The sequence below is a fragment of the Barbus barbus genome, assembly GCF_936440315.1.
Source record: "Barbus barbus genome assembly, chromosome: 39".
Classification (NCBI taxonomy): Eukaryota; Metazoa; Chordata; class Actinopteri; order Cypriniformes; family Cyprinidae; genus Barbus; species Barbus barbus.
Window position 1 is genome coordinate 606,679 of NC_136717.1, and position 25,972 is coordinate 632,650.

The window sequence follows — 25,972 nt, forward strand, 5'->3', positions numbered from 1 at the left end:
CAGCATAACAATGAAAACTTATCCCGTGTTTTCTAATAATATTTCCAAGGGGCAACATGTATATTGAAAATAGCAGAGGACCTAGGACAGATCCTTGTGGTACTCCATACTTTACTGGTGATAATTGAGATGACTCTCCATTTAAATGGACAAAGTGGTAGCGATCGGACAGGTAGGATCTAAACCATCTTAAAGCCTGTCCTTGAATACCAATATATTTTTGTAATCGATCTATGAGTATATTATGGTCTATAGTGTCAAACGCAGCACTAAGATCAAGTAATACTAGCAATGAGGTGCAGCCTTGATCTGAAGCAAGTAGTAAGTCATTCGTAATTTTAACAAGTGCAGTTTCTGTACTATGATTGGGCCTGAAACCTGATTGAAATTCTTCATAGAGATCATTTTTTTGCAAAAAGGAGCATAGTTGAGTAGACACAACTTTTTCTAAAATTTTTGACATAAACGGAAGATTTGAAATGGGTCTGTAATTTGCCAGTTCATTTGAATCTAGTTGTGGTTTCTTAATAAGAGGCTTAATAACCGCCAGCTTGAATGGTTTTGGGACGTGACCTAAATATAACGATGAGTTAATAATATTGAGAAGCGGTTTTTCTGCTACAGGTAACAACTCTTTCAGTAGTTTAGTAGGTACAGGATCTAATAAACACGTTGTTGGTTTAGATGTACTGATAAGTTTATTTAGCTCTTCCTGTCCTATAGTTGTAAAGCACGGCAGTTTTTCTTTGGGTGCGATGAATGAAGCTGAAATACTAGACGCAGTAGAATCTACATTTGATATTGTATTTCTGATGTTATCAATTTTATCAGTAAAGAAATTCATAAAGTCATGACTATTAAACTGTGGGGGAATATTTAGATCGGGTGGCGTCTGTTTATTTGTTAGTCTAGCCACTGTGCTAAATAAGAACCTTGGATTGTTTTGGTTATTATCTATGAGTTTGCGGATATGCTCTACCCTGGCAGCTTTTAGAGCCTGTCTATAGCTGGACATACTGTTTTTCCACGCAATTCTACAAACTTCTAATTTAGTTTTTCTCCATTTGCGCTCAAGAATACGAGTTTCTTTCTTGAGAGAATGGGTATAACTGTTGTACCATGGCGCAGTGCGTTTTTCTCTAACCTTTTTCAGTTTGAGGGGGGCAACAGCTTCCAATGTATTAGAGAAGATAGTGCCCATGTTGCTAGTCATTTCGTCTAGTTCATGCGTATTTATGGGTACACAGAGCAGTTGAGATAAATCAGGCAGGTTATTTGTGAATCTGTCTTTGGTGGCTGGAACAATAGTTCTGCCCAGACGATAACGCGGAGCCATATAACTAATATCAGTAATAGGCAGCATGCACGATACAAGGAAATGATCAGTAATATCGTCACATTGAGGTACGATATCTATATCGATAAGATCAAGTCCATGCGATATAATTAAATCTAGCGTATGATTAAAACGATGAGTGGGCCCGGTGACGTTTTGCTTGACTCCAAAAGAGTTTATTAGGTCAGTAAACGCAAGTCCTAACGCATCATTTGTATTATCAACGTGAATGTTAAAATCTCCGACAATTAGCAGTTTATCAACATTAACTAGTAGATCTGAGAGGAAATCTGCAAATTCTTTTAGGAAATCTGTATATGGCCCTGGCGGTCTATACACAGTAGCCAGAGCAAGAGATAGGAGAGATTTATTTTGCATATCTAACAGTGACACATTAAGCAGAAGTAGTTCGAATGAGTTAAACCTCCTGTATCCTGTTTTCTGAGTAACATTGAGAATATCACTATATATTGTTGCAACACCGCCGCCACGACCAGTCTGACGGGGCTCATGTTTATAACAGTAGCTTGGTGGAGTAGACTCATTTAGACCAAAATATTCATTTGGTTTAAGCCAGGTTTCAGTTAGGCAGAGTACATCAAAATTATTATCTGTGATCATTTCATTTACAATAACTGCTTTGGGTGCGAGTGATCTAATGTTTAAGAGTCCAAGTTTTAAAAATTGTTTTTGTTCATTTATTTTGCGTTTTTCTGGTTTGATCACGGTCAGATTTTTTCTAGATCCTGCATTGAATTTATATTTTGATCTCGCTATTCGGGGAACAGACACAGTCTTTATAGATTGGACAACGCAATTACTTCTATTTTTTAAGTGGGTTGAACAAAAGTCGTCATAGCAGTTATTTGAGAATTGGCTTACTAGTCAGATGGAGCGTAGCGTCCTGGAGATGTTGTCCGACAGGAGTTCCGCTCCGACTCTGCTGGGGTGCAGGCCATCAGCACGGAAAAGCCTAGGACGCTCCCAGAAAAGATTCCAATTATTAACAAAGAGCAGTTTCTGTTCTTTACACCATGACGATAACCATTCGTTTAAAGCAAAAAGTCTACTGAACCTTTCGTTTCCTTGTCGATACGTGGGAAGCGGTCCTGACACGATGATCGTCGCCGCGGGTGATGTGCTGCGTACCGTCTCGATCAGGCTCCTGTAGTCCCTCTTCAGTGTCTCCGTCTGCCGCAGCTTGATGTCGTTGGCCCCCACGTGCAGCACGACAGCACCGATGTTCTCGTTTCCCTTCAGGATCGCAGGTATCTGCGCAGAAACATCGAGAACACGTGCACCGGGGAAACAGTGAGTGTGCACTTTACCTTCAGCTGACGTAGCACGGACGTGCCGGACGATGGAGCTTCCCACGACCACAGCATCGTGTTCCGTCTCGCGGAGGGGGGCGAAGCGGTTCCGGGTGGAGATGAAGGACATCTGGGAAGATCGTGTTCTGGGTGCACAGGGTCTGTGCAAAGAAACACACGGAGTAGGGGTGGTGGGGATGTTAGAAGCGTGTACTTTACCTTCAGCTAGCGTAGCACGGACGTGCCGGACAATGGAGTCTCCAACGATCACAATGTCGCGTTCTGTCTCGTGGAGGGGGGCGAATTTGTTCCTAGTGGAGATCTCGAAGACAGGGGGGGGGGGGAGTCATCACCCGAGGCCTGGCTCGCGTCCTCCGCTGCTGCAGCACCCAGGGTCCGTGGCGTCCCGGCGCCGGAGTGAAGGACATCTGGGAAGATCGAGTCCTGGGTGCACAGGGTCTGTGCAGAGAAACACACGGAGTAGAGGTGGTGGGAGTGTTAGCAGCGTGCTGTATACTTACCCCGGACTTGTGAGCGTCAGCCCGGGATGTTTCCAGCGCGGCTCTCCTCTCTCTCAGCTGGGCCTTTTTCTCCAGCAGGTCGCGGATCTGTTTCTCCACGGCCTCCAGCTCCAGCTGCACCGAATGCAGCTCGAACGTGTCCTCACCTGCACTCAGAGGTAGACACAAATCCGCCATTTAAGCAAGTAACAGTGAAACGATAGTAATGTGTGTGAATAGAGGATTTGCAATGTAAGCGAGATTAGCGGTTGCCACGCTGCCGATGCTAACGGGCTATAAGCTAATAGCAGATTCGAGAATCAGAATAAAACTAGTGATAAACAGGCGCTCTGATCGGATTTGTTATAGAACAGCCGTTTGACTAAGGCAATCAAAGCCCCACTGTCGTCGTTAAAGCAGGTTCAGTGGCAAACGGGATCACGTAGAAAAAACAAAACAAAAAAGGCGAAAAGGGCAAGGCCCTGTGTGTGTGTGTGTGTGTGTGTGTGTGATCTCAGTCTGGGTGTGTCCCGGAAGCGGAAGCGTTCTCTGGTCTCCTCAGGGCTTCGTCAAGAGGAAAAGCATGAAAACTGAGGCCAGCGCTATAAGCTGAACTAGCAGTACAATGTGGGACACAGCAGTGCTCATGGTACTGCTTCTCTTGTTTTTGAAAAGTAAATTTCTTAGCAGGGGGTGCCATTGTCTCTTTGTTTACAGTTGGTGCGCAACGGACCGGAAAGAGCTTACTCGTATCATGAATAACGGATGTGACGTCACGGCAGTCCGTGCAAAGAGCCTATTGGTGTGAAGATTGATATAATTATTTGTGTATCATATGTCCAACTGAACAAATTAGTTTTTGTGTGTGTTCAAGTTCAACTGTTGTAATATATTATTTGATCAAATATCCACAATCTTAAATCTACCCCCAGTCATCCTTGTGTCTTCCCTCTGTACTTTAAAATGTGGTTGATCTAGTGACTGAAAAGACTATACCATGATTCCTTGTTTATTTTACTTGAGTTATTATATTATGCTAATTAGACCCAATAATTACTCAACATTCCTAGGAACCAGGTTTAATTGCAATAAAGTAGTATTTGGGTGTAATAAAACTTTATAAAACTTCCTGAGACTGCGGTTCTCCGACTTGGTAGGTGGCGCTGTCACAAAAAAACTAGGGTCCTACAACTGCGGTCCTGAAAGTGCGGCCTCCGGTAGTGCAGACGGATAATATTGGCCAGAACAACAAACACAAACATGTGCGATGACAACTACAAATGTGTTAAAGAGGAATGTATTAAATATAATGAACAAGTTGTTGAATACAGGTATAAGCCCTAACTGAATATTGTGGGTCTGTATCATGTATATTCATGTATTAGGCTAATTTGTAGTGCTGGCTTTGAAAACATCTGCAGAATTTGATATGAAGAAACACGTTCAGCTACATCTGGGATGGCCTGAGGGTCAATACATTAATTACATACCAATATTTCTTTGTCAATGTGCCCTATTTTATTATGAGTTCTTGCCTACATCTTGTTAGAAATTGATTTTGTTTTCAATCACATATTAATTCAAATGAAAATGGTTTGAAGTGGTTTCCAAAATTAGATATAAATGGTTGAATGCTGTTTATATTTCATACGTATTAAAATGAACTGAAGTCATTCGAAGCATTAGTCTCAGGTCACTGAACAATGGTTGTGATGTGATGTTGTTGTGAAGCGTTTATTTTGTTGAATCTGTTGAACACATTTAAATGAAGATGTGAGAAAGTGTTGGTCTGTGTTCACCCCCACACTTTGAAAACCCAGAGTTTATGCTTTGTAGAATATATTATTATTTGAATATGGGGTGAGTGTGTATTTTCTTGGGATAGTTTGAGAAAACTAAAAGGTTTCTTTGTGTTCTGCCAAAATGAAAGAATAGTTGTTTGATCCAACAAAAACATGAACTTTGCAGAAAGCAAACAGTGAAAGGAGTTAATATAACTCTGACTGGTTTCATGTGATCTGGCTGGGAATCACTGCTATAGGCTTCTGTATGTTTTTAGTGCAGTGTTTGCCATTAATTATTTATTCTATGGTGACCTGGGTCAAGCATCTAATGCCATGTTATAGACAGATAATAATTAATTAATAAGCTTAATTAATATAAAGTTTGGACATTATTGAAGACAAGTGAACAGTTAATAATATAACTAGAACAAATATACCAGTTACAAGCAATAACACAAATAAATAGAATACAACAGACGCGAATGAAATAGTGGTTTGAGCTTTACAGGCAGATCCAACAGGAGTATTCAGGTACAGAAACAGAATAAACAAATGTAAAATAACACTGCATAGTCTTTACTGTATACATTAAATATAGACTAATTCTTGTTAAAGCTACAAAAGTTACTCAGTCAAGAGTAGTGAGTGATTTTCTGACTTTTGTTGTATTAACAGCATTAAAGAAGCAGACAGGAGCAAGTACATTATAGGCTGCTGTTACTTTTTTTGTAGACCAAATGCACAGATCCAATGTATCGATACACATCCAGATAATTTGTATGTATTTACCCATTCAAGTGCAAATATTAGCTCAATTTTGGGTTTGCATGCTGTCGAATAAAGTTCTCTTTCACATCCATGCCATATTGTTGAGTCCTGCCATGAGATCAGTGCCTCAGAACAGCTCCATTCACAGTAAATGAACCAAGCTGTTCTCAGACTCTGAAACTCTGTATGATTCAACTGCACCTGTGTAGGTTTGGGCACCAATGACCCAAATGATCATAACACAGTTAGGGTAAACGTATCTATTAAGCTCACCAAAATCTACATTAAGACATGCTTAGTGTACAATATACCGGTTTCTGTACAAGAAGTTGTTAAAGTAAAATATGAATCTCTCACACAATCATAATTTTATTTTAAATGACAAAAGCATTTCAATTAAGATGTAGATCATTAAAGGCAAAAAGTCTGTCTTTGTGAGAAGCCTTACACTTGCACTCAGTGTGGAAAGAGTTTTGCTCAGAAAAACACCTTAATTACCACATGAACATACACACTGGAGAGAAGCCGTTCACATGGGATCAGTGTGGAAAGAGCTTCACATGTAAATAAAGCCTTAACCACATGAGGAATCACTCAGGAGAGAAATGTTTTACATGTCATCAGTGTGGAAAGATATGTTTGGGGGCGGGGCCAAGAATCAAGTCAGACATTGGACAGTCATAATTACTGATGTTAACACACAGGGAGAATGTGTAACGGATGCCTCGCAGATACAAAAATAATGATTTATGTTTTGATTAAAAGATAGTTAACATTAAGCGTCAGCGAAACCCTAAGAGTTCACAACATTTTTTACAACAGTGCTCTCATTATAACGTTATATATATGACAGAAGTTATTAATGTTCTGCATTTGAGCTGCGCGCGCTGAAGATGACCAGTAGAGTGAAGCATATGATAGGTTTTTAATCAATGGGATTTAACTCATTTATTTCAACAACGTCGTTTGCTCCTCCGTTACTTGATCTTTTTTATTTATTTTGGTGCGTTCTTTGTCGAGTCACTTTGTGCAGGAAATGATGATCCGCACTCATGAGAACAGTCTTCTTTTTCTGTAAACTACTCATCAGTTGTAAATGTTTTACAAACTTTATGGTTTCCAGTTGTGTGCGTAAATATATACAAACACACAAACAACCTGTAACCAGAAGGTTTATTGAATGAATGACTGACTCTATCTGTTGCTTTGGTTTTGGTCATCATCTGCGTGCACCACCTGCTGATCAGGTCAATAATGGCACACCGCAAAAAATGCCTTTCTTACCAAGTATTTTTGTCTTGTTTCCAGCCAAATACCTACAAATTCTTCAATCTAGATACATTTACTAGTTAATAAAATAGCGTCTTGTTTTCTGAAAGAAATGATAATAACTTCAATCAAGCTAAATGATCTGCCAAAGGGGTAAGAAAAGCATTTTTGCAGTTCAGATGGAGATGCATCATTGGTCCGTGTACCTACGTATAATTGGTTTTCTCGTTTTTGTTTTCAAAACAAACAAACGAATAAATGATTGGTTTATGCAATATTTACATTTTCTCGGGAACCACAAAAACGAATTTCATTCATATTTTCAATTTTGTTTTCATTACACGTCGTTCAAATGCAGATATTAAAAAGTCAACAAAACAAAATCGAAAAATTAAAGTTTTTTTTTTTAACAAAGCGCGTTTTAGTTACACCGGAAGCTCTCAGCTGCAGCACATGCGGACGATTTGTGATGATTGAATCCACCAGGGGCCCGTTTCAGAAAGGAGGTTAAGTGAAAACTCTGAGTATGTTAACCCTGAAATCAGGGAAACTGGGTTTTCGGTTTCAACATGGGAGGTTTGTCAAACCCGAGAAAGCAGGGTAAGTCAAGCCCGTTTCTGAAAGAGAGGTAACTTATATTCTGAGTCAGTTACCGTAGTAACTTACTCTGTGAACCTAACCTGGTCGGCAGCAGGTTTTCTTCAGTAAACCCAGAGTTTCTTTCGGTCTCCTAAGAAACCGAAAGAAATTGTTAGCAAAGTTTAAATACCTTATTCATTCATTCACGCTGCAAAATAGATTTTCTTACTAAGTATTTTTGTCTTATTTCAAGTACAAATATAAAAAAAATTCTTAATATGCATCTTATATAATTGTCTATATTTACTTTTTTCCTGGGGGATTTTCCTTTTAAGTGCCTTTTACATAAAACAAGTAAAATTGTCCGCCATGGGGTAAGAAAAATAATCTTAATGCAAACGGAAACAAGAATACTTTTAATTTCTTACCCTATTGGAAGATAATTTGCAAAATAAGAAAAATGCACTTTAAAACATCGGAGATGCAGAGCACATTATAAGTCCACTGTATGCAGATTCTAAGGAAAGTGTGCATCCCTCTCACACCCATTCTGAGAATTTTTTCCTGGGAACAAATCTGTCAAAGAGGGGTTTCACAGGACTGTAAGTCAGTGGTATAAACATTGGTTTAAATGAGGCTGATCTGATAAATGATGTTCACTTGATAACATCATTCTGTGACGTCTGGAAGTAACCCAATAATCCGAATTTCCTTCAGGACGTCCAGTGTGGAAGCTTGGATGCACTGATGACAAGCATATCCCCACCATCGCACCTTCTGAAAATAAAACCCATTACTTTATAGAATGGAAGGATGCCAGATGGAAGGGTAGTATAAGCCATAACCACCACCACAGCTGTTAAATAAACAAATTAGTCACAAATTTTTGGTCATCTTTATTTCCTAATACAAAAGAAAAAGTTATTTTTATAAGTTACTTTTGGATTTTCGAAATCTTCCAATACTTGACCATCTCCTCTTCATCTGTCAGTGGTGCAGGTGCAGGTTCTCCACCCTTTTTGGGAGCCTCTGCCTTCTTGCTGTCGACAAGTCAGTAGTTAATTTATTACTGTAATTAAGAAATGTAACAGGTTGGATTAGAGAATATTTAATTATGTGAAAAAAGCTGCAGCGCATTGAAATAGACACTGAATGATATTTAATGTCAAACGTCATGTAGCCAACACCCATGAACCTTTCATGTTTAAAGCTTTACCTTGATTTAATTGTGTTTTTATACTTTTATATAGTTTTTTAGCTGCTGCCACGTTCTTGTTTTTTTTTTTTTTTTTTTGTGATCATGAGATACCATTAAAATGAATTTTAGTTCAATAATTTATAGTTTTCACCTCTGATATTATAAAAGTTATTAAGTTATTGGCAGTTATTAAGAATTAAAGTTATGCATTGACGGAAGTACGCACGCTGATGTCTTTTTGGCGGGAGCTGTTGCCATGGTGAATCGTAATTTCGGCGCTCCGCTGATCATGACTTTTCATAGTCATGGTGCACGAGCTTAACTCAGAGTCAACCTACTCAGAGTTGAGTAAACTAACTCAGTTCAGCTGTTTTGTAACCGAAAACTCAGAGTTTCCTGTCTCAGAGTAAGTCAACTCTGAGTTCATGTTTAAACTCAGAGTTGGTTGAACCTCCTTATTGAAACGGGCCCCTGATCACAATGGACTCCTACGTGCTTTTTATTGGCAATAACTGTCAAGGATGATGACATGCGGGTCGACAGGATTTCGCGAATATTTCAGGTAAGTTAAGTTTGCGAAACTTTCAAGTTTGTTAAATTAGCCTGTTAATGAACTTGGCCGTGAGATAGCAGGCTTTGAGATGACACCCGATGACACTTTAATCGAGTTAACTGTTAGTGCTGTATGTATAAAACTGTTTGAAGAAAAATTGAAAACTTTGTGAAACAGCCATTTAAACGCTGTAACGTTAGCACCTTCTATATAAGAATTATGGAGGCTGTAATGTAATATGTTAACGTTAACGTTGAGGAAACGCAGCCCAGTTCATTCATTTAGTTGAGTGAAAACTTGGGTGTTTATTATTATTATTATTATTATTCCAAAACCAAACAGGCTAACTTAAGAGTTTAAAGTTACATATTTATTAGTCTAATAATTATTATTCTTTTTTTGTTGTAGGTCACCAGTGACAGTCTCTATTTGACTGATGATTCAAATGTTGCAGTATTCCCCAATGCTGAAGGGTCTTTCAGCTCATTGGAATTGACATTTAGGGCTCATTATGAAGTCCATGGTGACCCAGTACAGACCGCATCAAACACCCCAACAACCTCTGCATTTTCCTCAACGTCAGTTCAGCGACAGTTTTCTTTCACAAGGCCAGCATCATCTGGAACTGTCCTTGGAACTACACCGCGTACAAGCCGAACTTGGACAAGGTATGAAATTATTATTATTTTATTTTATTTTTATTTGTTTGTTTTAAAGAATAGAATATTGATGTTGAATCCAACTGTTTATTATTAACAAGTTGAATGCATAAATACAATTCTGACTATTTGAGAATTAATCAAATTGTTGAACCTGTTTTCTAATTTTAGAGCAATAAACATTGCAGAAGTGCAGGATGGAAAACCAGTTCCAAAACGTGTGGTGGTAGTGAGGTTTTCTGAAACTGAGGCCAATGTCCCGGGCATTGTTCAAAAGCTTCAAGTTGACTTGAGGGCAACAGAATGTCCTATCTTGCTTGACTCGAACTGGAATGAAATAATGGATTCGGAAGGAACACGAGGTAGCCAATACAACTACAGTTCCCAAGAAAAGGGACTTTTTGATTTAGATGGCTGTAACAACCTCCCAAAAACTTGGAATACAAGTATAATAGGAGTTTATAGAGCATCCAAATTAAACTGTAACCAGGTGACACATTAGGGTTTTGTGTTTGGATATAAAATGAGCATCTCAGTTTTGTCAAGTAAAGCTGGATCATGGCTTAATTTATGCCAAAAGTCGAGCAGTTTTAAATCCCAAATTACATTTCTCAAAGCAAAATTTCTAAGAACGTCTTTAATCAAAAATCAAATCAAATATTGTGACAAGATTAAGGGATTTCAGAGAAGTCTCAGTTTGAGCAGAAGACGTGTTCTTTATATTGCATTTTACAAAAGTGTTGGGGTTGTAAATTCCCAATTTGTCTCATAAGTAATTTTGATAAGAGAAGCAAGTATGTACAAATGTTTTTTTTTTCCCCAAGGTTCCCAGTATTGGAGACAAAACTCTAGAAAAATTAATGCCATGCTGACTAGCAACTTTACCAGGCTTCAACACAGAAGGAAAAGGATAAGGTGATTTGATAGATCTATAAATGGGATGCTTTTAGATGGACATGTCTTTGTGTAATGTGTGTAATTAGTGATCTAGTTACAAAAGGGTAATTTGTCTTTTTCTTTATGCAGGGAAGAAGATTCTGGACTGCAGGCGATTTTAGAAAAGGTTGAGGAGGTGTTGGAGGCATCGCAAGGCCTGGAGAGTGTTTCTGTCAGAATCAGAGAGCTCACGGCACTGGCCGCTTTAGAAAGAAGCCAAATCAACACACAGCAGGCATCACAGCTCATGGAGGCCTTCACCTGCCTTGTCTGTAGAGGTATAGAACACCAGGAGTATGATGTATTAAAGTTACAATTCTCTGTAACACTTTACTTTAGTTTGTTCCTGATGCATGTCATAAATATGATTAAGATTTTTATGCATGCATATTAAGTGTCAATAATTCAGTTGTCATTTTAAATGCAAAGATGACTGCGTTTGACATGGCTTTATGACATCTTGACAACCAAATGGATCATAACCAGTCTTTGTAATGAACTTGACATTACCAAGGTAACGTAACTTGTCAAATTAGTCATATCACGAGGACATTATTTTATCATGAATTTTATAACACCTCCATTAATATTTTTCTTGACCTCAACTAAAGTATTCCAATCCAAGTGGCATTCTGCTTGTTCTACTGAAAGTAATCAGAAAAATATTCATACCAATTAAAATGGCTTCATGATAATCAGGTTTATGGCAGATTTATAAGTCCTGTTGTCATGGTAATGACAAGTTGTCAATCATGCATAACGTCTTATTCACGACGTGTAAAGATTTCATGACATGAAGGTTTCAGGACGATGTTATAAACACCCCTTTTAAGTAAAGTGTTACCCAATGTGCTACACACTTTAGTGTTTATGAAAAACTTGTAAATGTGTATGTAATTGCAGTGTCCTGACTGTGTCTTCAAATTGGCAACCTGAAATGACCTAGTAATGAACATCTTAAACATGAAGAATGATGTACATGCTGTAAAATTCTCAGATAATGAAATTGTTTTATTTGTTCCAAATATTTATGGTGCACTATTTTCTGGTAACACTAATACATTTCCAATCATTAATTTTACTGTGTTTTTTTTTTATCAATACATTTTCTTAAAATATTAATATTAGCTCAGGCCCACTTATTGGATCATCAATGGACGAGGCAATAAATATGTACAACGTTCCTAAAAAGTCTGGTATTTTAATACATATCCTTTGTTTTTACAGACATCATCAATGAGCCAATGCTGTCAGAATGTTGCCGGAGCATCATTGGTTGCAGAGCTTGTATTGAGGAGTGGGCACTGAACTCTAATCAGTGCTTAAAGTGTCGGTCTGAGTGTTCAATGCTAAACATTGTTAGGATCGCTGGTCTGTCAACCGTTGTAGATATTATCAGAGAGTTGTAATTTCAAAACACCCATAAATGTTTCAATACATCTAGTATAACAGTGCTGCAGCTTATGCAGACCACAAAATGTTCTGTTCAACTGTTCAAGAAAGTAGTTTAAAAGAAGCTATAAGTTGTAAAAACACAAACCCAAAAATCTTTTTCTTCAGTAACTTGGTAAAATGGTTCGGTAGTTTTTGAAATGTTACACACAGCCAAAAAAAGGAACGTTACAATTGGAGTGTGACATTGTTTAATGATTCTGATTTAATAAATGTTATAAGCAAGTACGGTACATGCTGGTTTATCTTATTATAATACAAATGCACACGGAGTTTAATGACTATCAAATATACAGATTTAATAAGTAGTATTTCAATGTCTTGGTGACTAATAACAGAAGTCTTTTTTGTTTGTTTATTTGTTTTTGTCCATTCCAACTAACCTGTATACCTCCTCATAGATGGAAAAGTTGTTCTTGATAGGCATTGTTGCATGCCCAACGACTTTGAAGCTGTATCCAACAACTGCGATCACATGTGTAACTCCAAACATTACGAGTTTCTCGTTTTGGTCAATGTGCATTTTGTGACCAAAATATTCAGCATGGTATGAAACCGGGTTTAAGTTCCGTTCTCCCTGGGAGAGTAATTGGCAATCTTTGTAGTGGGTTTCATGGTTGATTAAGGTTTAAAAAAATATATAAAAATACAACATACGTACACATAGTACAGTAGAAATAAAACATTATAAAGCATTATCTCTCTTCACTAAAAACACCTGTAAACGAGCTTGGTGAGCAGGTTGATTGACAAGCCTCAGTGCTGCTCCCACGCGCCGTTCTGAAGCGCAGAGACCCTTTGAAGCAAGGTAGCCGGTCATCATTTTTCGCCCCAAAGGAGGGTCCGGTCTGTAAAAAATAACAAAATTGGACATGTCAGCCAGTGCAATCCTATCTGGCAAACCGAATAGATTTCTTCATTAGTAGTAGTAGCAGCAGCAGACAGTAATATAAAAAATATACATAGCCTACCTCTCGAATAGCACTGGCCACTGCCACCTCCAGATGTTCATCCGTCAAACGACCCCTGTTTCTCAGGTTGCGTTCGCCAAGAAACTTTTTTATATTTGCCACTGAATGTCCTCTTTTTGTTCCAGAAGACGCTAAGGCAGTGGAAATATCTGAATATGTTGCCCCATTGTTTACCATATTTACAATCAATCCGCTGCAATTCTCCAGCACCGATGCCATTTCTCCTGATTAGCCTGTTTACGCCCGTCTCAAGTGAAAACCTTCAGCGGCAGCTGAGAGCTTCCGGTGTAACTAAAACACGCTTTGGTAAAAAAAACTTGAATTTTTTGATTTTGTTTTGTTGACTTTTTAATATCTGCATTTGAACGACGTGTAATGAAAACAAAATTGAAAATATGAATGAAATTCGTTTTTGTGGTTCCCGAGAAAATGTAAATATTGCATAAATATTGCATTCATTTATTCGTTTGTTTGTTTTGAAAACGAGAAAACCAATTATACGTAGGTACACAATCCGTGTATCATTCGTCCTTTCCATTTTCAATTGATAAATGAAAATCAAAAAATGAAAATCTGATTGTTTTTTTTTGTTATTTGATTTTGAATCAGAAAAGAAAAATGAAAATTTTCTTGTATCTCATATTTTAAAATTTCGTTTTGGATCAAAAATACAAAATTGAAAAGGGTCCACACAACAGAATCTGTTTTTAATATTTAATTGCTGGGTTGTGCGTCACCCGGAAATTTTTCTGCAGGAAATAGGCGGGCTTGTGTACCCCCTGGCAGTTTTTCTGTTATTGTATTACACTATAATTGTTAATAAAGCTTAAAAAAAAAGAAAAAAGTTAGCGACACTATGGCAGCGCTGGAGCCACACTCCACATTAATCATGGAGTTGTTCAAAACCGGTATGACACACGCTGAAATTTCCTGCTCACTTAAGCAGATGAATATCGTAGACTGCTCGGAAAGAAGCGTCAGAAGATTTTGTGCTGGAAACGACCTAAAGAGAAAACTATGGAAACCCAAAGTATTCATAAACGCCTGCTCGGGCGTCTGATTGCACACTGACGCGTCAAAAGCGTGCGCTTTGACAGCAAACGCGCGTCATGGATGTGCGTTTTGCCATGAAAACGCGCGTTCTTAGCGCGCGCTTTGGGATTATCTCCCAAAATGCACAATATCCTCCTGAGACCCAGCTATGGAGTTGTTGCCTCTGTAGTGGACATTCTATTTCAGTTAATTTCTCTGAGACTCTCATGTCACAGTTGTAAGTCTGGGTGTCCTGTACAGAGCACATTCAGGGCTTTATAGAGATACTAAATGATTGGTAGTTTCACCATCACCACTCCCTCTCCTAGGTCTTTAAATATGGCTCAATTTAATTTAGTGAAACATTTTACATCCTTATGGAAATATGATTATATTTTGTAATTGTCATTTAAATCTGAATAATTTTCTAATTGTTTGTCATAAAGCAACATCTCAAGAAAATGTTATGGGTTTTCAAATTCAAATATGACTTCCTGTTATGAAACAGGACATTATTTCATACATGTCCACTGTGGAGGACACCAGGACTAAAAGTATGTTTATTGTGCATTTTGGGAGACATAACAATTGAATAGAAAAATAAATTATATATATACATTTTCTTATGAAATATTATATATTGTTATGAACATCTGGCCAATTATTACTCCCATTATGACAATTCTTGTTTCAACATGCTGTCCCAACAGCAACACATTAATATGCAAATTAGATACAGTATAGATACACTGTGTTTAATGGGAAAGCCAGTTTATGGAAATTTTTACAGACATATTGCATAAAACAAAATGGTATATCAAATAATTTTGTTATATATTTTATAACATAGTTGAGAATCATCCTTAAACAAAGTTTAGAAGAAAAAAATCCTGAAACGCGTTTTTGGTGACTCCAAAGCGCGTCAAGAACGCGCGTTTCATAGGAAATCACACGTCGAAGACGCGCATTTTTATACACAAAACTTCTGACGCTTCTTTCCGAGCAGTCTACGATATTCATCTGCTTAAGTGAGCAGGAAATTTCAGCGTGTGTCATACCGGTTTTGAACAACTCCATGATTAATGTGGAGTGTGGCTCCAGCGCTGCCATAGTGTCGCTAACTTTTTTCTTTTTTTTAAGCTTTAGTAACAATTATAGTGTAATACAATAACAGAAAAACTGCCAGGGGGTACACAAGCCCGCCTATTTGCTGCAGAAAAATTTCCGGGTGACGCACAACCCAGCAATTAAATATTAAAAACAGATTCTGTTGTGTGGACCCTTTTCAATTTTGTATTTTTGATCCAAAACGAAATTTTGAAATATGAAATACAAGACAATTTTCATTTTTCGTTTCTGATTCAAAATCAAATAACAAAAAAAACTATCAGATTTTCATTTTTTGATTTTCATTTATCAATTGAAAATGGAAAGGACGAATGATACACGGATTGTACACGGACCATCATTACTCTACAGCTGAATTTGTAAAGCGAAAATAAAATGGACTGAAAATGGACTGTTCAATATTAACTTTTTTGTTGTTGTTTGTTTGTTTGTTTTTCTAACAGACTAAATATTTTGGAAATGAAATCTTGAAGGTGAATATGGATTAGTGAATTTTTAATAATGCAACAGCTTATAAATACAACTGTGCTTATTTTCAGCCACAAAAAAGCAAGCCCTGAAAATACAATGCATTAAAATGCCAGCAGTGTTAATGCAATCCATTTGATTTAATCAGTGTAAAATATTCAGTGCAAAAAAAGGTTTGTTTGTTTGTTTCAAAGACATGTTTCACACTTGATTTTATTCATAGTTACAAAACTGATTACTTTTATGATTTACCAGTAGTGCTAAGGCAGTGATTTATCACATTGAAAAGCCACAAATATTGTAAATATTTACCTTAAACTCTACAGAGAATGTGTGAATCATTCATTATGATTACAATAAGAGCTTAACATTACAATATATTGATAACTATTATGATTAAAGGAAAAATTAGCATTGATTAGACATAAATGAATAAAGAGAGCCCATAACCCATATAAGAATCTCTGTTAATTAGCAATACACACTTGACTATGAAGAGAGATGTAGTTTTTAGCCCCTGAGCAGTGATAATAGAGATTGGTCATGATTAACTGACCAGCAGAAGAAAGCAAAGCACCGAGATGATCAGAGCGGAAGCAGTCGAGACGCTGGAGCTGCAAAATATGTCCAGACACTCGCTGAAAGAGAAGCACAAATATGAAGATAAACATTATTAATGCAACAGAAAAACACTCATTTAACTGCATATGTTTTAATAATGTACATTTGTAAGATGTGTGCAATAAATCATTTACAAACAAACGACAGAATCAGCAGTTGTGTGAAAGACTCATGATTTCTGCTTCATTTGAGTCAGATCCTGATCCACTGAATGGCAGGTTATGTTTTTAACAATCTGATGTTATTATATGGTGACACTGGGGGTTTATGCAGATGTATTTGGAGATTATATTTTGCTTTTGGACCTCAACATATATTTTTCACCAATCAGCTTTCTTTAGTTCAAAATCACTCATTGTTTGGTGCAGAAACACTTTATATGGAGAAGACATATTCAGTATTTATGACTTTTGCCTCAAACTCCCAATTTACTGATTATGAATAATTAGCTTAATGACTTGAACAAAGTAATGTTGTAGTCTTACCGCTCAGTGGGCTCTGCTGCAGGTGTAGTGGGAGTTGTTGTAGTTGTGGGAGTTGTTGTAGTTGTGGGAGTTGTTGTAGTTGTGGGAGTTGTTGTAGTTGATGTAGTTGTGGGAGTTGTTGTAGTTGTGGGAGTTGTTGTAGTTGTGGGAGTTGTTGTAGTTGTTGTAGTTGTGGGAGTTGTTGTAGTTGTTGTAGTTGATGTAGTTGTGGGAGTTGTTGTAGTTGTGGGAGTTGTTGTAGTTGTTGTAGTTGTGGGAGTTGTTGTAGTTGATGTAGTTGTGGGAGTTGTTGTAGTTGTGGGAGTTGATGTAGTTGTGGGAGTTGTTGTAGGAGTTGTTGTAGTAGTGGGAGTTGTTGTAGTTGATGTAGTTGTGGGAGTTGTTGTAGTTGATGTAGTTGTGGGAGTTGTTGTAGTTGTGGGAGTTGTTGTAGTTATGGGAGTTGTTGTAGTTGTGGGAGTTGTTGTAGTTGATGTAGTTGTGGGAGTTGTTGTAGTTGATGTAGTTGTGGGAGTTGTTGTAGTTGATGTAGTTGTGGGAGTTGTTGTAGTTATGGGAGTTGTTGTAGTTGATGTAGTTGTGGGAGTTGTTGTAGTTGATGTAGTTGTGGGAGTTGATGTAGTTGTGGGAGTTGTTGTAGTTGTGGGAGTTGTTGTAGTTGTGGGAGTTGATGTAGTTGTGGGAGTTGTTGTAGTTGTGGGAGTTGTTGTAGTTGATGTAGTTGTGGGAGTTGTTGTAGTTGTGGGAGTTGTTGTAGTTGATGTAGTTGTGGTAGTTGTTGTAGTTGTGGGAGTTGTTGTAGTTGATGTAGTTGTGGGAGTTGTTGTAGTTGTGGGAGTTGATGTAGTTGATGTAGTTGTGGTAGTTGATGTAGTTGTGGGAGTTGTTGTAGTTGTGGGAGTTGTTGTAGTTGATGTAGTTGTGGGAGTTGTTGTAGTTGATGTAGTTGTGGTAGTTGATGTAGTTGTTGTAGTTGTTGTAGTTGATGTATTTGTGGGAGTTGTTGTAGTTGATGTAGTTGTGGGAGTTGTTGTAGTTGTGGGAGTTGTTGTAGTTGATGTAGTTATGGGAGTTGTTGTAGTTGATGAGGTCGGCTAAGGTGAGCAGAACTGTGCAGAACTAATTAGAGATATTACAGTATGCTGATGTGCAGAATTGCTCTCATATATTAACATGATTTCAGTTTATGAAGGAAAGGTTAGTTGATTTTGGAGAGGCTCTTCTGCACAGCAGCGCATGAAGTTTTTCTATTCAGTATGTCATTCTATTCTACTGTCTGTTTATTAATATACTGTATATCTTTGCCTGCATTAAAGGCTTTGAGAATCTCTCTGTTTATCACTGATAATGTTGAACGCTATAATGATTGTGACTTTCAGGTTCAATCCTGTATTTTCCTATCAGTTCGAAGAAAGGCTTTTACCTTTAAAGAATAATTAATCTTTAAACAGAGCATTCAGAGCACTGGCGTCCTGGTGCGGGTTAACAAGTTAAAGAACAACAAAAGCGTAAATGCAGTAGGGGTCGACCGATTATCGGCCTGGCCGATTATTGGCACCGATATTAAGCATTTTTATGATAATCGGTATCGGTCATTTTCAAAACCGATGTGCCGATAAAATTATTTAATTTTGAAACGCGCTATTTGGCTCTGATGCAGCCTGTCGGAACTCACAACTCTGTGGCCTAGAGCAGTCTCCACCCACCGCGCATCTGATTTGTTGAGAGTCAGGAGCCCGACCAATCAACGTGGAAGACTAAAGGCACTCTCACACCGAAAGCGCTTGCTAACTGGTGCTGCTTCATCACGCATCAGTTCTCTCTCAAAGGCAGCAGCAGACGTTGCTCAAGTTGCAATAAATTACAATCCACTACACTGAAGTTGTAAAAACCTCAATATTATCTATTTATGGTTTCCGAGATGGGGGAAACGCAGGGGGAATCGCGGAATCCAGTCATATAAATGGAATTTACTGTATAACGCGGAGTCACGAAATTTGTCAAAGTTTGGATGAATTAATCAAAAGTAGGTCAGTACACTTAAATCGACTCATGATATGGACTATCTGTAAACATTAAGCTGCAAAAAGACTATTTCAATATGAATTCTGCATGTTTGGCGTGTCTCTGTATATGTGAAAGGCACAGACGCGCGGTTTTGACACACACACACACACACAAACACACACACTGAAGTGCGCGACGCTCGCGGTGTATTCCGCATCTGCCATGTCACTAAATGAGGACATAAATATATGAACATCATCCCCAGAACTGCTCTGAGAGTTACTTCATGAGCATTTGACTGTTTCGTTTGAGTAAAACGATCGTCATATCATAAATAGGCTACAGAAACTTAAGAGGTCCTCATGGCAACCCGTCAAAATAAAAGTTTGGTTTATTTACTAATGCTACTACAATTATTACAACTTTTGTTTAAAAGAACAATCACACAATACGTTACTTCTTACATGTTTTAATTTGAATAGTAAACACATTTGTTTGCCGATAAATTAAATGAATGTTTTATGCCTTCATTTGCACTGCTCTGTAAATGAAAACTCATGGAAATTACTGTCACATAGGCCAAGACTAAGATACTGTCACATAGGCCAAGACTAAGATACTATCACATAGGCCAAGACTAAGATACTATCACATAGGCCAAGACTAAGATACTATCACATAGGCCAAGATTAAGTTACTGTCACATAGGCCAAGATTAGGATGACAGAAATTGGGACATTTCAATAGGCTATTAGTGTTATAGTTTCATTAAAATAGTTGCGGTCTTCTTCACAACTTCTACAATGGAAATATGAAGACAATTAAATTATTTACACTTATTATATACATTGCGCTTTTTAAATTAATCAACTGATGTGCATTAGATGATGAATTGAATAGTCCCCTCTTGTAGGTTATGATTTAGTCAACCGAAAATAATTAATGAAGAATTATGAGAGGTTATGCTATTACACATACATTTCTAACATGTAAATTATTGAAGCCAAATACTTACATTTCCCCAAGCTGTTTAGCTGTACTATTTAGTATTCATAGGCTTAATCATGAAGCATACAGTGGCCCCACTTTTAACTCTCTCTTTATATATTACCTTTATTGTAGATGGATGCATGGGGGAAGACAAGAGTAAGAAGTGCAACCAACACTAGGGAAGGCCGTTTTTGTCAGAGCCCTTGTTATTCTTAATTTTGACATTCATTTTCATTTTTACACCAGACATATATATCGGTTCAATATATTGGTTATCGGTCTACTTGGTCTGTAATAAGCGGTATCGGCCCTGAAAAACACATATCGGTCGACCCCTAAAATGCAGTCATATTAATTATATTGGAGTCAGATAAATAACTAAATTATGCACATCATCCTTCACCTGCTTTTTGATATGATTATTAGTTCACAACAGTAACATAAGCTTCCAGCCTTAAATATGTGACTATATTCACACAGTGCAGCATGTTCTCGCCTTCATTATTTCTTAAATATGATTATTTAAGGTACTTTTTAGATTGGTGTATTTTGAATAAAAGTGCAGCAGAGGTCTAAAGGACACTCACCTTGTAGCACATGGTTCCTGCTGGACGCTTGTGTCAGTAGAAACATTGAAGCTCTTCACGGTTACTTTAGGGCAGGATAGAGAGTCATTCTGAAGCAGCGCTGAGATATCTGGATCGATATACAACATTATAGAGATCAGTCAGTCTAATAATGCTCAGTTTGCTCTTGTTCTCTGAGGTTTCTTCACAAATCCTACCTTGCATGGTGAAGAGCAATATGAGGTCTCCACCCTTGATAAACTCTCTTCTAGCGAGATCCTCTTTTGTTAGGAGCGTAAAAGAGGCAACTCCACCCACAAATACAGACTCATTGCTGATGTTGATTGGACCACCTCGAGGTTGGTCCCAGTGATACCTGCCACCTGCAAGAATAAATCTTGGCTTTTAAAAGAACCTTCAAAGCTACAGATAATAACTTAGATTTTTATTTGAGTAAAATATTGCATATAAACACAGAAAAATGATCAGATTGTTTTAAAAGGTCTAACCATAAAGAGCCAAATCAGGGTCAGTGGTGACGCTCTGCTCAAAGGACATGCGCTTCTGTATGTGTGGATTCTGGTCGAGGATCTGGACGGTGATTTGTCTCCATGGACAAGGCCACTGCAGCTGCTCATCATATGCACCAGATACCAAAAGAACAGCTATATAAAGTTGATTCCTGGACACATGTAACTGAGCCGCAAAGCGATACCCATCACTGGAGTAATACAGTGGACTCCAAATCTCTGACCCATTGTTCAGTTTCTTCTCAAAGTCTCTTATCTGCCATGTGAAGGGACACTCTGTCTCTGAAATATTGATATCGTCCAGAGAGAAGCCTCCGCTGGAGTTTCCAGCTCCTTTACGTGCTTCAAACACAACTTGGAAAGATTTCTGTGCGTTCAGCGGCACATGATGCAGCTTCCAGTAATTCCCAGGAGTTTCTGCAAGAAACTGAAGGTCAGTAAGACTGAAACACAGGACTATATACACCTCGACAAACCTGGGAATTATGCAAGGATCTTATTTGTGGACTTCAGCTCGGCCTTCAATACCATCATACCTGACCTTCTCTCAGACAAACTGAGACATCTCTCTGTGCCCTCCTCCATCTGTCAGTGGATCACCAGCTTCCTGACAGACAGGCAGCAGCTAGTGAGGCTGGGCAAACTCACATCCAGGACTCTCACCATCAGCACTGGCGTCCCTCAGTGTTGCGTTCTCTCCCCACTGCTCTTCTCTCTCTACACGAATGACTGCACATCAAAGGACCCCTCTGTCAAGCTCCTGAAGTTTGCGGACGACACTACAGTCATAGGCCGCATCAAGGACGGTGACGAGTCTGCTTACAGACAGGAGGTTGAGCAGCTGACTGTCTGGTGCAGTCTTAACAACCTGGAGCTGAACACGCTCAAAACTGTGGAGATGATAGTGGACTTCAGGAGAAACCCCCCTGCTCTCCCCCCACTCACCATCATGAACAGCACTGTGACTTCAGTAGAGTCATTCAGATTCCTGGGCACCACCATCTCTCAGGACCTGAAGTGGGACAATCACATTGACTCTATTGCGAAAAAGGCCCAGCAGAAGCTGTATTTCCTCCGCCAGCTAAGGAAGTTCAACCTGCCTCAGGAGCTGCTGAAACAGTTCTACTCTGCAATCATCGAGTCTGTCCTATGTTCTTCTATAACTGTTTGGTTTGGTTCAGCTACCAAAACAGACATCAGAAGACTACAACGGACAGTCAGGACTGCTGAGAGAATTATCGGTGCCCCTCTGCCCAGCCTCCAAGATCTTTATATCTCCAGAGTGAGGAAAAGGGCTAAGAAAGTCACTCTGGACCCCTCACACCCAGCTCACTCTCTCTTTGTACTGTTGCCCTCTGGCCGGCGCTACAGATCACTGAGCACCAGAACAGCCAGACACAAGAACAGTTTTTATCCCCCAGGCCGTATCCCACCTGAACAACACATAACACACCCCGGTACTGTACATCTGTAAATAACCCATCAAACCTTCATCTGTACACAGGACACATGCACATTCACAGTTCGGTCTATGGTCATGTCTCTCTTTCTGTATATTTTTATTTTTATTACTATTGTTATTCTTAATTATTGTATATTCTCTTCATTAGCGTTCTTTATCACCTTAATTATATGTTGTCTGCACTATGTTTGTACTTTCTGTACTGGAAGCTCATAACACCAAGACAAATTCCTTGTGTGTGCAAACACTCTTGGCAATAAAGCTCTTTCTGATTCTGATATGTTGTTTAATGTGACCAGTTCTGCAGGAAGAGACGGACCTGTGATCTGATCCATGAGTCTGAGAGCTCCTGTGCTGTCTGCTTCGTTCTGCTGCTCTCGGATCCAGATGTTGAGCTGGTCGGACTCGTTTCCGCTGTGATAATAGTAGAACTGCAGACACTGGACTTTACAGTCCCTCGTAGGGGTCACTGTCTTGCTCTCCAATCTGGCTGCGTCGCCCTCGTTTCTGCCCTCAGTGCTGAAGTGCATGAAGAAAGACGTCCCTGCAGGCATCAAAACAGCTGTTAGTGTGAGCAACTGCAACTCTGATGGAAGGGAAGCATTTCTTTCTGCCAATTAAAACAAGTCTCTTCCTGTGACGTCAAAGCAGACACACTCTGTAATAGATCTCACCGTTCTGTTCTTTGCCCAAGTAAGTGTGATCGGTCACATTGATGCCCCTCACGGACTTCACTCTCTCCCAGCCGTAATCAGCAGCAGAACAGACTCTCATCTGATACAGAGATTCATCATCAAAACTACAGTGATCGAGGAAAGAGACGGAGGAATCTGTAATGCAAACAAACAATCAATTCATTACAGTTTCCATTCATCACAGTGGTCCTTGGTCTCAAATACTGGTCCATCTCTGACCGAAGTTCATTAAAGAATTCACAGTTTAAGAAAATATCACATTAAATGAAAGCTGTTAAACACTCACTGCATGTGTAGAGTTTGTTGAGCTCAATCGTATCATATTCACTCATTTCCATTAGTTGTCCGATCACGTCTTGAAACTCAGGACTCTTGGTAATGATCGTGGGTCCGTTACCGTTGCTGAAGGCATTTTTATCAAAATGCATCACAGAGTAATAATCATATGGGGTTTCTTGAGTAGTGGACACATTCTCACTGTGTTTACTGAAATAACTCTCATACTCTGAAAATAAAGAATATTGCAGTTATTAAGGTGAGTGTTCATAAGGCATGGCTTATTTTCTGTGCTCTTTAGTAATGCTGACACTCAGAATGGAAAGCAAATCAATCTAATGACTATTGTACTATGTGTCCTTAAAAACAGCACTAAAATGACGTGGCAACCTTTCTTGATGTTTTCATAGTTGATGGTGACGTAATCGTCTCTGTCGTATCTGGTCTGCTCGTGGTAGAGTCCCAGTGCATGGAGAAACTCATGCTCAACAATGCCTTTCCTTCCACAGTCCTGTCCAATAGAAAGAGTCTGTCCTCCAGCAGATGAGCGTCCGATATATGACCAACACCTGCGGAATACCTCACAGTCACACAACACATAGCTGGACAAAGGTAATGAGACAACTCTACCATATATACCATTATATTGCCTACATGTTATAACAACAAACATAATAAAACCGTGCATTTCATTTCCAATGAATAATATATGTTTAAATGTCTTATATGACTAAAGCCTTTATTAGTAAAATTAAAGTGAAAAGTAAAGTGTCTGAATTTTTGATGTAATTAAATTATTTTCCTCTACACATTCAGTACAGCACCTGCCATATCAGAATAGTCTATAATATATTACTGATACTGTTGATTACTAACGTAAAGTGTACCGTACCCTTCATGACGCTCCACGGAGATGTAAAACTCTTCTGCTGCTCTGGGCTTAAAGTCAACACATGATTTCAGTCTGAACTGCTCAAAGGCTCTCAGAATGACTCCTCTGTCATTCATACCTTTAACAACAAACAAAACTGAGTGGAAAACAATAGAAAAGTTACATTCAATGTTTAAATGTTGAGAAATCTGAAATCTTACTGAGATTTACACTCAGCTTATAGGGGACGGGAAGATCCCACAAGGACTGATTCACTAGAATGGTGCTTCCTTGCCTAAGCTTTAAAGCAGATCAGTTAAACACACACACATGCACGCACACACACTCGCACACGCACACACACACACACACACACACACACACACACACATACCTCCATGATGTCTCCTTCTGTGAGATTTAAACCTAATACAACAAGAGAGGTCAGTTCATATTAAATGTGCTTCAAAGAAAAAGTATTTCAGTATATACATAAAAATAATGATTTCTAAACAAAAAGATAAAAGTAACCATACTGCTAATATAAATGTATTACCTTTGTTTATATCTGCAATGCTCTTCCATTTCTTATAAATGACTGAGAAAATTATATTGAAGTTAACAAAAGACAAAGAGAGGGAATGAGTATTGTGTGCATTGCTTGAGAAAATGCAACTTTATGAAAGCTAAATTATAAATGAACAATCACATCATCATCATAAGACTGTAACGAGCAGTTAAAGGGGTCTTATGATGCGATTTCAAGTTTTCCTTTCTCTTCGGAGTGTTACAAGCTGTTTGTGCATATATAAGATCCCTGAAGTTACAAAGACTAAAGTCTCAAAACCAAAGAGATATTATTTATCAAAGTTAAGACTCTGCCACTCCCCCCTAAAACAGCTTGTTAAAACACGCCCCCACATGTCTACGTCACTAAGTCGAAATATTTGTGTAATGTTCACGCAAAGAAAGGCAGCGTGGTTTCAGTAACTGCAGTAGTGTTGATGCAGCCGTGTCAGGGAGACACTGTGTTTCTAACCCAAAGCAAAAGGACTTTATTTGGCCTTCCGATAGTAGATGCAATTAGGAATCATTGGTCAAGATTTGTTTACAACACAACAGCACAACCCAAATGTTCGAATTTGTGCAACGCATTTTATTATGGACGACAGTTTCGTGAACCTAGTAGAGTACAAGGCTGGCTGTGCACGAAGGTCAATTCCGACTTTGCTATGATAATCTGGTGCTTCTGAATCAATGACTGTAAGTATGTTTTGTTATTAGTTCAAGTAATGTGTCGTGTGTGTGTGTGTGAGGAGAACAGCGGAGTGTACAGCCCATCAGAAATCTTCTTAACCGCAGCTTGTGTACTGCAAATACATATCATCATCACTGTCTATCATGTGAGTCTGTTCCTCTCTCGGGCTCAAACTGATAAACTCACTTGAAAGCTGAAGCTTGCGTGTGGAGGCTATCCTATAAGCCTCGGCATGGATGGCATGGTGTGCTCAACACGTAGCAGAAAG

At 38.5% G+C, this 25,972-nt stretch overlaps 2 protein-coding genes across 2 annotated transcripts; both read right to left on the reverse strand.

Annotated features, from left to right (window-relative positions):
- Nucleotides 1-1,710: 1,710 nt before the first annotated feature.
- Nucleotides 1,711-13,569, reverse strand: LOC306858603 (uncharacterized protein). Its single transcript, XM_079399204.1, has 3 exons — nt 13,316-13,569; nt 13,063-13,192; nt 1,711-3,313 (listed from the first exon to the last, which is right to left on the reverse strand). The coding sequence occupies exons 1-3, from the start codon at nt 13,532-13,534 to the stop codon at nt 2,958-2,960; spliced, it is 705 nt and encodes a 234-aa protein (XP_079255330.1). The 5' UTR covers nt 13,535-13,569; the 3' UTR covers nt 1,711-2,957.
- A 3,483-nt stretch (nt 13,570-17,052) lies between these two features.
- LOC306858498 (meprin A subunit beta-like) lies at nt 17,053-24,846 on the reverse strand (the record flags this gene model as incomplete). The annotated part of the gene is made up of 11 exons (XM_079399064.1): nt 17,053-18,143; nt 20,644-20,742; nt 20,831-20,995; nt 21,122-21,559; nt 22,924-23,148; nt 23,279-23,434; nt 23,586-23,804; nt 23,966-24,144; nt 24,468-24,585; nt 24,668-24,746; nt 24,841-24,846. 11 exons carry the CDS (start codon nt 24,844-24,846, stop codon nt 17,053-17,055), a joined length of 2,775 nt encoding a protein of 924 aa, XP_079255190.1.
- Between the last annotated feature and the right edge of the window lie 1,126 nt (nt 24,847-25,972).

Coding starts and splice junctions, on each gene's coding strand:
- LOC306858603 (XM_079399204.1), bottom strand. CDS start 13,534: ATGGCATCGGTGCTGGAGAATTGCAGCGGATTGATTGTAAATATGGTA. Junction 13,193..13,315: donor TGGCCAGTGCTATTCGAGAG/GTAGGCTATGTA, acceptor TATTTTTTACAG/ACCGGACCCTCCTTTGGGGC. Junction 3,314..13,062: donor CTCACCAAGCTCGTTTACAG/GTGTTTTTAGTG, acceptor CTCTGAGTGCAG/GTGAGGACACGTTCGAGCTG.